Source organism: Polypterus senegalus, chromosome 14, assembly GCF_016835505.1.
Source record: "Polypterus senegalus isolate Bchr_013 chromosome 14, ASM1683550v1, whole genome shotgun sequence".
In the NCBI taxonomy this organism is placed as follows: Eukaryota; Metazoa; Chordata; class Cladistia; order Polypteriformes; family Polypteridae; genus Polypterus; species Polypterus senegalus.
The window spans coordinates 77550749-77563189 of NC_053167.1; the positions used below are offsets into that span (position 1 = coordinate 77550749).

The 12441-nt window shown below is 38.2% G+C and overlaps 2 protein-coding genes across 5 annotated transcripts in view; one reads left to right on the forward strand and one right to left on the reverse strand.

The window, feature by feature from the left end:
• Positions 1-1506, reverse strand: part of tprb (translocated promoter region b, nuclear basket protein) — an 87621-nt gene extending 86115 nt beyond the window's left edge. For both annotated transcript variants that reach the window (XM_039735582.1, XM_039735581.1), the window contains exons 1-4: positions 1340-1506; positions 627-731; positions 468-541; positions 196-292 (exon numbers count right to left, since the gene is read on the reverse strand). In XM_039735582.1, the coding sequence (XP_039591516.1) occupies positions 196-292; positions 468-541; positions 627-731; positions 1340-1490 (427 nt within the window). In that variant the 5' untranslated portion in view covers positions 1491-1506. The remainder of the gene's footprint in view (positions 1-195; positions 293-467; positions 542-626; positions 732-1339) is intronic.
• Positions 1507-6033: 4527 nt separating this feature from the next.
• odr4 (odr-4 GPCR localization factor homolog) overlaps positions 6034-12441 on the forward strand; it is a 36135-nt gene continuing 29727 nt past the window's right edge. The window contains exons 1-3 of one of the 3 annotated variants that reach the window (XM_039735013.1): positions 6034-6087; positions 6396-6516; positions 6699-6833. In XM_039735013.1, coding sequence (XP_039590947.1) covers positions 6415-6516; positions 6699-6833 — 237 coding nt within the window. In that variant the 5' untranslated portion in view covers positions 6034-6087; positions 6396-6414. Of the gene's footprint in view, positions 6140-6395; positions 6517-6698; positions 6834-12441 lie in introns of those variants that run through there. The other 2 variants (XM_039735014.1, XM_039735015.1) reach the window with 2 other exon arrangements.

Genomic DNA, 12441 nt, shown 5'->3' on the forward strand with positions numbered 1-12441 from the left:
TATACTAACAAGGCACACTATATTGACTCACAAGTAACAGATTCATGACATGTTTCCCAATTCTTGCAGTTTACAAAAAAAAAAAAAAAATATATCCAACCATATGAAATTTCCATGTCTTACTGTGGGCAAACATTAAACAAAACAGCAATGTGTAGATGTTTTGTAAAACAGTTCAGGTCTACAAAAACATACCACTGTAATGTTCAAGTTCCTGAGACTTCTTTTCCAGTTTCCTTGTAAGTTCTCGTTTTTCATCTGCCAATTCATCATTAGCCCTCTTAAGTTGTGCCTTTCAAATATTATAAAGAAAAAGTAGTAACTATGTGGTTCAATCATATTTAATACAAGCTTATTATATACGACAAGCGTTAACGCCCTATAATAAATTTTGTCTAGTCTATGTAGAGGAAAAATATGAATATTTGCTCTAACTTCACAGTATACATGGTTCTTCTGCCCATTACCTGCTCTGTCGATAACTTCTCCTTATTTGCCTCATGCTCTTTATTTTTTTCCTTCAATTCCTTACAATCGTCATCTGCATGAATTACAAAATGTTGCAGTTGTAAAAAGCAGCTAATAAAATGATAATGAAAATGTCAGTTTATCCAAAGTTAACTTACTCAGCTTTTTAAGTTCTTCTTGAAGATTCTGACGCTCCTGCTTTTCTGATAAAAGTTTCTCTTGACTTTGAGCCAACCTCTTCTCTACCTCAAAATACTGCTGTTCTATAAATCAAAAATAAAAAGGCGAAATCAATTTCCAACTATACAGTATATATTTTATAACACTTAAAAAGAGTAAATGCATTTGTTATTTTCTGTATATAAAATCTTAACACGATGCAATGTTTTACGCATTCAGATAAAATGCAGCGTGCAGATTAGAAGTTAGGGTAAACGGATGCGGAGTGCGATTCTGGAAAGGGCGGTATATTTAAAAATTAAAACACAGATTAGACTTTTACACCTTTAGTTATAGTAACCGAAACTTAGTGGCTGAAATAAAATAATATCTTCGAACGTGTGCCATCACTATCATTCGGGGAATGGGAACCACACAGGTTCTTTACTTCCAATCCTATAAAGTCGCACCGAGGCCTGCTGGTATAAATGCATACGTGAACTTAAGTATTAACCAGAATTAACACTTCAGAATTACGAAATTAGATATGCAGGAAGGCGTCCAAAATGAAATCCGCCAGGCTTTAGTAGAAGATATAAGTCAACTCAATGGAAATATGCAGGTAAACCCCGATAATAATTTAGCCTTGTTCGTATCAAACTGCGTGGGAAATAACAGATTTTCAACATGCCGCTTCATAACAAAAACTCACCGCCATCTACTTTAAACCTCTCGTGTCGGGATTTGAGTGCATCGATCTCTACTTGCTGGTCACCAAGAAACTTCTCAAGTTTGTTTTGGACAGGTTTTGGTAGTTTATTGAGCTCGGTTCGTTCCAGTATCTGCTGCAAAACAGCCGCCATCTTTGAACTTCGCCGAGCGTTTCTTGACATTGCGCCGCGCAGTCGCTGGCTTTACCAAATACCGGGTCACTGAGGCTGATGGGAAATTGAGTTTTGTTTTTCTCCAATGCAGGCCCTAAAGGCTACAGGTCGAAATGAGCGGAGAAGATTTCGTTCTAAAGGAATACCAAAAAAAAAAAAAACAGGTATATTATGGTACAGGTATATTATTTATATTAAAATAGGTATATTATGCTACGGGCAAATTAATATCGTTTTGCATTGTATTCCCAGGTTTAACTTTTTCTCTAAGGCTTTATTAGAAATAATTCTTAAATCATGTAACTGCTCAGAGAAATTCGATATATCTATACCAACTGAACTACGCTACTGACTATATCCGTGTCAAATGAACTTGTATCACGTACTGTAACTGCTACAAATGTTATGACCCTGCAGGGAGCAAAATGCATCTTGTTCAGAATATTTTACAGTTTACTACTGAAAGACACAAAAATCCCACCTGAACATCGCGAGATCACCTAAATTAAAATTCACAAGTAAGTATTTACTAATAAATCATAATTAAAACTGTATGTCTCATTTTTTGTTGTAGTGTTTAAGAATATTCACATATATTTTTCATTATGGTATCATTACGTTCTTTAGATGCCTGTCCTGCATTATAAAAAATAATACTTATAATCTTTTGTACAAGCAAGGTTAAAAATGAAGATCGAAAAGTAACGCGTAGAAGCAAGGTGGAATTTGTTAGTCTATTTTGTTAGAGACAAGATAATATTTTTCATATAGCCCTAAGGTAGGAGTCCACGGTTAGAATCTTATAATACGACTGAAAAAAAACCCCGCTCCGATCATAAATAATAAAAGACAAAGGTGACGCGGTAAAAAACAAATCGTCAGAAAAAAAGGATTGGCAGATCCAAAGTAGAAAGAGGTGAATTTTACAGCTTCTCATACAGATCTTCCGTGATTAAATAATCAAATGAATGTGTGTATTAGAACAGCCCTCGTGGATTCAAACTGTAGACCTTTTTTGACCTGTGAGAAGAACAGATGAGAATTTTGTTATTGGATCCTGTCTTCGGCTATATGATAGAAAATTATCACTGGAATTCTTGTAAACATGATGATATGTTGAAATCAAGATACGTGAACAAGATACGTTAAGAGTAAATTGTACAATTGTATTTAACTTAACACACAAAATACAATTTTAAAAATGAAATGAAATATGGAATATAATTCCTGAAATAATTTTTGAGATAATCAAATCAAGTCAAGTTGGGGAGCATACACTGGTACAGTGCGTTGCCGCACCGGCTATACAAGATGAAACAGCTCGGGATCCCGGTTGGCAACCCCCCAGGCAGACACGCGGTCCAGTCCTACCCTCCGGAAATGACCCGCTATCTGCCGCAGCCAGGTGTTACCTGGGCGACCCATTGGCCTGGTCCAGCCACTCGGGTCCCCAACAATGAGGATCTTATGAGCCAGATCACCCTCGGGAAAACGCGCCACATGGCCGTAGTGCTGTAATTGACGCTTACTCACAATGCAGGTAATATGCCTCATTCGGGACTCCACGAGCAACCGCTCATTCGACACAAAGTCAAACCAACAGTACCCAAGGATCTTCCAGAGAGACACAGTACCAAAGGAGTCCGATCGTCTCAGGTCACTGGATAGGTGCCATGTCTCACAACCATATAGTAAGACAGATAGCAGGAGGACTCTAAAGACTTTTGTCCTTTTGCTTAGATATCGGGAGCGCCACACACCCCTTTCCAGCGACCTCATGACCCCCATGCCTTCCCAATCGGTCTACTGACTTCACAGGAGGAGTCACCAGAGACATCACTGCCAAGATAAGTAAACCTCTCAACAAGGTCAACACACTTTTTGCAAACAGACACACTGATGATGGTCATTAAAGGCCTGGATCTTGGTTTTTATCCAGGGCACTCGCAAGCCCAGACACTCAGACTCCTCACTCAGTCTCTCGAGTGCCCGATCAGAGCCTCCATTGACTTCGCAAAGATCACAGCATTATCAGCAAAGTCAAAATCCGTGAATCTTTCTTCACCAATAGATTCCCCCACAGCTGCTGGACCCCATGACCTTGCCCAATACCCAATCCATACAAGTATTGAACAGAGTAGGAGCAAGAACACACCCCTGACGAACCCCAGAATCAACTGGGAAAAACACAGAGATCCTGCTTCCTCTCTGCACAGCACTCACAGTAACAGGGTACAGGCCAACCATGATATCCAGCAACCTCGAGGGCATCCTGCGAACCCTCAGGATGTCCCACAGGGTAGCTCGATCAACTGAGTTGAACGCTTTGCGAAAATCGACAAAGGCTGCAAAGAAACTCTGCCGATATTCACGTTTGTGCTCTATGAGAACCCTCAGTGCCAGGATGCGTAGACTGGTAGACTTCTTAGGCATAAAACCAGACTGTCCCGGTCGCTGGTAGGTGAGCAAGTGATCACGGATCCTATTGAGGACGACCCTAGTAAGGACCTTACCCGGCACCGAGAGCAGTGTTATCCCCCTGTAGTTGCTGAAATCCAGGCCATCACCCTTCCCTTTCCGGATAGGGACAACAAGCCCTGCTTTCCAGTCAGTTGGGATGATGCCAGTCTCCCAAATGGAAGCAAGATTGCTTGCAATGCCAGGAGGACAGCCTTACCACCAGCTTGGAGAAGTTCACACCAGATACCACAGACACCTGCAGCCTTTCCCCCCCTCAGCTGGTTCACCACCTGTGCAATCTCAGTGAGATTGGGTGGTTCACACCATCTGTGGTCTAGTGACCCACGTCCTGCTTACAGAGGAATCAAAGCATTATGCACATCTGAATCTGTTCCTCGAAAAGTCGCAGTCAGGGCAGCTGATAGAATGGTCCTTACGGATGACACTGCAGTTATGATCCGCTGGGCTGGCTACTTTGAGCAGTTGTTTAAAGCTTATCCTCCAGTTAGAACGTTGGATATCTCTGGGTCCATGGTTCTTGAGGCTGATTTGAGATAGTAGATTGTATATATTTAGTCCTACAATGTAATTTTAATGTTAATTTGATGTTAATAAAATATACAATTATAGTACATAGTTTAGCTTTCATAAAGAAGTATTATTATACTGTATGTTCATCTATTAACATCACCCTTGTTACTCATCTGTTATATGGGACACTAAGAACATATGATTAAAAACAAATCTTTATTTTTAAATGGCCAAGCATCATAGTTAGTGTTGCTAGAATCCTGCTTGCAACATAGAATCATGCTTTCTATGTTCAAATTCTATTCCAGCTGTGGTCTGTGTAGAAATGGTCTTTTCTTTCTGTATCTATTGAGATTGTTTTTCTTGGTACCCTGATTTTCCTCCTATACACAGGTTAGGTTGTGGTACATGCATAATGGCCCCATGTGCATGGGCAGGTACTTTGATGGACAAGAGTGTTCCTTGCCTTTGGGACTATTGCTGACTTAACAGTTCTAAACTGGAATAAATATGTTTCAGAATGGTGTTTTTTGTGCTGTTTTTGAAAAACAATATAATAATATGGTTTTATTGGTTTGGGAATTATTTAATGAAAATTAACAAATGTGTAGCTTTCAGAATAAATAATAGTAAAAATAATTTGCAATAGTGTTTGATAATGTTCTATCAGGGCCTAATTAACTTTTGCAAATGGACACTGTGGAAATGAAAGAAGGTGTCTTTAAAGACAGTCTTAGCATTATAATAAATAAGGTGGCACTCTTATGAATGTTTGGGGTGTTGTTGTTTATTATGATATTTATTTTTTTATTGAGCTGCTCTAACCAAGCATTTCATTGCAGTTTGCACTGTTTTATAATTGTATGTGAGAAATACAATTTTATTTGATTTTTGATGCCAAAATTATTAGGAAATAAAACTGACTAGATACAAAACATTTTGGAATTCCTTAGAGAAAAATACTTTGTATGTTCTTTTTAAAATTATAAACAAATAATATTTGTGCAAATAATGTGATTTCATGACAGCTAGGGAAATATATTGATGAGAGGTTTGTCATATCTCATACAGTGTAAAAGAAACTATAACCTATATATTCATTAATATATATATATATATATATATATATATATATATATATATATATATATATATATATATATATATATATACTTCATAACTGTATTTATACAAAGTTATTTAGAAAAATAAATAAATCAGGTGAATTGTTTATTTTTTATTAGTTCATCAATTATACGTATACTGCATGGAACATTATAAAATTATAAAATTGAAAAATCTTTGAAAATGGGTGGATGTATTTTAAGCAGCACGTTCACAGTTCAGCGAAACTAAATGCACAATCATTTACTGTATATTAGATTAATAGATAAAAAAAAATGCAATTTAGGATGGTAAATATACAGATGTTATTTTGTACTGTAGGAAGTAAGATGTCATAGAGGCACAATCGATACTTCACAAACGACAGACATGTTGAGTAGGTATTAGTTACGTCATATGAGCGCGACTTTATAGACGGTCTATTTGGTGCAATTGTCAACGTTGCATTACTTTGCCTGAGGTATGAGATCGGTTTTCGTGTAGAACATTGAATCGCCAACATTGCACACGTCGTAAATATCTATAAAAATATTTCATTCAGTTTTTATGATGTGTCTGAAATCGTCTTCTGATAAGCAAGCAGCTAACATGTACATGTTCGCGTAAATGTTAAAGTGCCCAAGTTATGATTAAGTTTGTAATCAAGATGTTCTTTCAGTATATTTTAATGAATAGTAGATGATGGATGTATTTCAAAAACGTATAAATTAACGGAAGACATATCTTAAGAAAAACATGCTCAATTTGTTTAATTGTTTTCATAAACAGATCTTCAAGACTGAAAAAAATGGGAAGATCTTACTTTGTGGAGGAATCGATACAAAATTACTTATTAAATCTAAGCAACAATTTCAATAAGAAGCACGTGACTGGTATTCTTATTGGACAAGCAAGTTTTTTTCTTTATTGTTTTATTCAGTTTTATACTTCTCGAATATCGGCTAAAGTAAACAAGTGATTTAATTACAGTAATTTACTAAACCAAACATGAACATGAATGAAATATTTGTGTAATACCCTAGACGATTATAACATTAGCTGTTTAAAATTATATTTAAATTATTTTTACAGACTTCCACTGCAAGAGACTTTATTATTCAAGCAATCCAGACACCCCCAAAGGAAGAACCTTTCCAAAATCATTCTAAGAAAGGTTTCCATCTTGATGAAACTGATGAAGAATGGATTACTGAACATGCAAGACAGGCAAGTGATATCACTTAAAACTTTAATGGTGACTATAGTTAGCAATAATAATTAATTACATGTACATGTATATAGCACTTTTCTAACCAATACAAAGTGTTTTACAAAGGCCGTGGGGAACCACTTAAACCACCACCAATGTGTGCCATCCACCTGCATAATGTCACAGCAGCTATTCTTGCGCCAGTACACTCATCACACATTAACAATTAGGTAGTGAAGGGGTGATACAGATAGTTAGCCATTAAGGGACTGGGGATGATTATAGGGCAGAATGTCAAGGTCATGGTGAGCAGTTTAGCTAGAAACACCCTACTCTTTTTGGTGCTCTTTTACATGGTGTCTTTGTTATTGCACTGGGGTATTGGCATCCAAACACAGACCACTTGGTAAGTGTCCCTTGATGGCCTCACCAGAATCTCTACCAGCAGCAACAAAGCTTTAGCTGTGTTCCTATTGAAGAAGTGACCTTTTCCCAAAAATGCTTAGCTTCAGGTAGATCACCTGTTCTGAAATGTAGGTGTTTATCATTGACTTTGGTCTGTATTTTTTATGGCCAAGGTCGTTTGTTAAATTGTTCTGCTTTCTTGTTTTTAGCATGTACTGAATCATGGTGAATTATGTGGAGACATCTCTTGTTAACTTCCTTTGTGCATATCTTTATATATATATATATATATATATATATATATATATATATATATATATATATATATATATATATATATATATATATATTTTGACCTATTGACCTGAAATTTGGTACACATATACTACGTGACATTTACTATCCACTTTCGGGGTAATGATTGACCTCCAAGGTTATTCCTCTTTTTATTTTTATTTTATTTAATTGTAAAGGATCAACTCTCAGAAGTGGCCAGCAGGGTGGGCGTACGGCGCATGCATTCAGGCGCCATTCTCATTCCCTACCACCTTCGCCGTCACTTCACCTACCTCTTCATATCTTAAATCCTTCTTGAGGCAGATTGATGACTTGAGTGCCAACTTCAGTGAAATATTAAGGAAAACATATTAAGTAATTGCAACACAAACACTGACTTAATCAATTTTAACGCAAAAAGATGCCGATTAAAGAAGAGAAGAATGCAGGCAGCTAGGGTGGAGAAAAGAAGAGCTGCTCAGGAAGCAGCAAGCACATTAACCTCTGAGCAAATAAATTCTAAACGTACAGAGAAAGAGTTTGAAAACTATGAATGGTCAAGTCAAGTTTTTTCACTACATGTTATTGTGCAGTGCACCATTACTGGTTAGATAATATATTTGTATTTTTTTAAATGTGTGATTTACCTCACCTGAGCACAAAAAAAGCATAGTGACTAAACAAACCTACCAAGAAAGCTTGCTCCATCACAGGGCGAACCGTGGACTTAAAGGAAGTTGTTGTGGAAAAGAGGATAATGGCAAAATTGGATGCCAAAATGAAAAATTCCCTCCAGCAGGCACTCTCTTAGAGAACCTTTAGCCACAGGCTCATTCTACTATCTGCCCACTGCCATCAGGCAACTCAGTGCTTCCACCCAATGTATTTGTTAAGTTTATTTTTGTTTATTTTTTGATTGATTGATTGGATATATTAGTCTTTCTGTGAGTCTGCATTCATGCTTTTTGTGTTTCTGTTGCTGTATGCATTTGAATTTCCATGTGGAATTAAGTAGTACTAGGATGTTGTACCGTGTTATCCATTAAAAATGCAGTGCAATGCAAAATTGCTTGACTTCTCACTACATGTGGGATTAATAAAGTTTATCTAAAGTTATACACTTTAATCATTACTACTAATGCTCTCATGAATTCCTTCATAACTATAAGCACTGGCTCCAGCAGTCATTGAAGCAGCCACCCATTGCAGCCACGTTCCTCTGAGGACCAGGCATCTTCTTTATTAACCAGTCCCAATGATCATCTTTCTCTTTATAACTTCTGCCAACTTGTGAGGTCATACAGTATGTATTTATTTAACCATTGCAACATGCTTACTCCTCATCTTCACCTTTTCCCATTTTTTTTTCTGGGACAAGCACACAAGCACCAGTACTGCCATCACTGTTCCCATTAAATCTTTTCATCTTGTTTGCAGCACACATCTACTCTGCTTATTTTCATCACTTCCACCTCTTTGCCCAGATTGTCTGTCACACATCCAATGTTACAAGTTGTAGTCCTTATAATCTCACTCATTCCATCCATCCATCCATTTTCCAACCCGCTGAATCCGAACACAGGGTCACGGGGGTCTGCTGGAGCCAATCCCAGCCAACACAGGGCACAAGGCAGGAATCAATCCCGGGCAGGGTGCCAACCCACCGCAGGACACACACAAACGCACCCACACACCAAGCACACTAGGGCCAATTTAGATCACCAATCCACCTACCCTGCATGTCTTTGGACTGTGGGAGGAAACCGTGCCCGGAGGAAACCCACGCAGACACGGGGAGAACATGTAAACTCCACGCAGGGAGGACCCGGGAAGTGAACCCGGGTTTCCTAACTGCGAGGCAGGAGTGCTACCACTGGGCCACTGTGCCACCCTCTCACTCATTCCATTCATATATATTAGTTATTGCCTCTTATACAATAAAATACAATTTATTTTTTTGAATAGCCCAAAATCACACAAGAAGTGCCGCAATGGGCCTTAACAGGCCCTGCCTTTTGACAGCCCCCTCAGCCTTGACTCTCTAAGAAGACAAGAAAAAACTCCCAAAAAACCCTTGTAGGGAAAAATGGAAGAAACCTTGGGAAAGGCAGTTCAAAGAGAGACCCCTTTCCAGGTAGGTTAGGCATGCAGTGGGTGTCAAAAAGAAGGGGGTCAATACAATACAGTACAATACACATAACCGATCAAATTCTCAATACAGTATAAAAAATAAAAATTTTAGAAGTACGAAGTAGAATTTAACAGTAGATGATATCACATCGAGTCCTGAAGACCTCATCCATCAAGCTGCCTCCCCCATTCGGCCTGAAGTAGTGCTAATCCGATGAAAGGACCCCTCTTTCCCATGATTTCTGCGATCCTCCATCAGGGATCACTTTACCTTAGGCAGGCAAAACAATTTGGCAGGTGGGCTGTGGCACCAAGTGCCACATTTGAGTACCGAGAAGAGAAACAGAATAGGTGAGGGTTAGTATCCTCTTATTCATCTTCCTTGACACCAAACTAGCCTCCCCACAGTGCATTGCATCAGGATTATCTTACATTGGGTTTCCTCCACCTGTGGTTTTGCTTGGTCCCTTCTTTGTTTCACCTGGATTTGTCGGGGTGCCCACAGAATACTATGGGCTATATTATACCCTTGATTTTTAACTCTCATCTTTGTATCTAATCATAATGGAGGTATTGAAATAGAATTTCTTTTATTATTTTATTTTATTAAAAGAACAAAACAATTTAACCAAACATAATCAGAAAAAAGCGAATTTTGTTATATGTTCCAATGAAATCCCATGGAAATGATCATATAATCCAAAATGGATGCCATTCCTGACTCTGGCCAGCTTATTCAGTCACTTGGTGAACTTATTCTGGCCCCAGGTCACAGGAGTAAATTTGAATTGACTTTGGTACCACTGGGATATGAGTACTCTGTTCTGAACTTTATACGGAATCAATTATAAATCACTCATAATAATCGTTCTTAGTATTCCTTTTCTCTGTCAAATGTATTTGTCCATTTCTTATTGTCAGGTGTGTTCTGATTATATACTACCAGTAACGGTGTACTGCACGATAATGTGCAGTTAATCCACTTGACTTGAGCATTCCTAGTTTTCATACTCTTTCTCTGTCTTTGTTTAGCATTCGTTTGTTGAGAGGTTAATGCGCTTGCTGCTTCCTGAGCAGCTCTTGTTTTCTCCACCCTAACGGCCCGCTGCTTCTCTTCTTTCATCGGCATCTTTTCGTGTTAAAATTGATTAAGTTCGTTTTTGTGTTGCAATTACTTCGTACATTTTCTTTAATTTTTCACTTAAGCTGGCACTTAAGTCTTCAATCTGCCTTAAGAATGATTAGCGAAGAGGTGGTAGGGAATGAGAATGGCACCCATACGCATGTGGCGCACAGCCACCCTGCTGCGCGCTGCAGAGAGTTGATTCTACAATAACATAAAATAAAAAGAGTAATACAAATCATCACCTGGAAAGCGGATAGTAGACGTCACGTAGTATATGTGTACCAAATTTCAACTCAATAGGTGAAACGGTTTGCGAGCTACAGGTGATTTAAAATTCTGGACAGACAAACAAACAGCCGCGGTAGCGTATTATATAAGGGCCCATTTATACTTCACGCTCAGAACGCGTATGCGCCCGCATCATGGCTGCCACGCGTTCCCAGCGTTCATTTCACGCGTCCTCTGAGCAGGTCCTCAGAAATTAACGATGCGTGCGCGAGTTGCAGTACCAGCAAAAAGTTGGGGGGCGCAGTGTGCTAAAAGTCAGACCGTGACATTAGAGTCTCTGTTTACTGTCTACATTTTTATTTTTTTACTTTACCCGCTGTCAGGTCCAAGAAGCTCGTAGCGATTAAAAACTGGGATGACGTTTACGATGGTCTGCTTTATTAATAAAGTAAACTTACGAGGTTAAAGTGGACATTTTGAGATTAAAGCTGAAATTTCCACTTTAATCACAAAATACATGTTTTTACCGTGTCTTTTATTTTTTTCTCAGTGGCTCAAATACAGTGCTGTACATTATGTTGCCGATGTGAAGTTGCAAAAACAAAAAAAAATAGACGGCACAAAATATGGTATGTGCCGCTTGAATATAAAAGCACCACGAATGCATCTGTATGTCGGCATTTTGCTTCACCACATCGAAGCATTCATCCCGTAGGATCTGCATAGAGGCTTTCTGTCACATGTAGATAGTTCCCGAACGTAATGACACGATACATTTTAAAAGTCTCACATACCATCTTTTGTGTCGTCTTTTTTATTTTTTTATTTTTGCAACTTAATAACAGCAGCATAATGTATAGCGTTATATTTGAGCCACTGAGAAAAAAATAAAGGACACGGTGAAAACGTGTATTTTGTGATTAAAGTGGAAATTTCGGCTTTAATCTCGAAATGTCCACTTTAACCTTGTAGTTTACTTTATCATTCAAGCAGACCATCGTAAACGTCATCCCAGTTTTTAATCTCTACAAGCTTCTTGGACCTGACAGCAGCGGAAAGCAGCAATAGATCGCCACACAGAACAAATTAAATGTATGATATTCCAACTCTCTGCACATTTAGAATCTTTAGATTTCTACTTGATATCACTTTCATGATTAAATACATTAAAGTGTGTATGTTACATTTTACATATAATTTCATTTAAATAATGAATACTGTTAATTACACACATGGGGGGAATAATTACACACATGGGGGTGTCACGGTAGTGGAACGATAGCACTGCTGTCTCGCAGGGAGTTATGTTGCTGGTATTTCCTGCTTGTATTCCACACTGTGCTCCGGTTTCCTTACAAAGATATGCAGATTTGGGGATTTGGTGCCGCTAAAATGATGCTAGTGTATGTGTGTGCTTGTATTCACCTTGCGATGAGCTGAGGCCTCGTCAAGGGACTGTT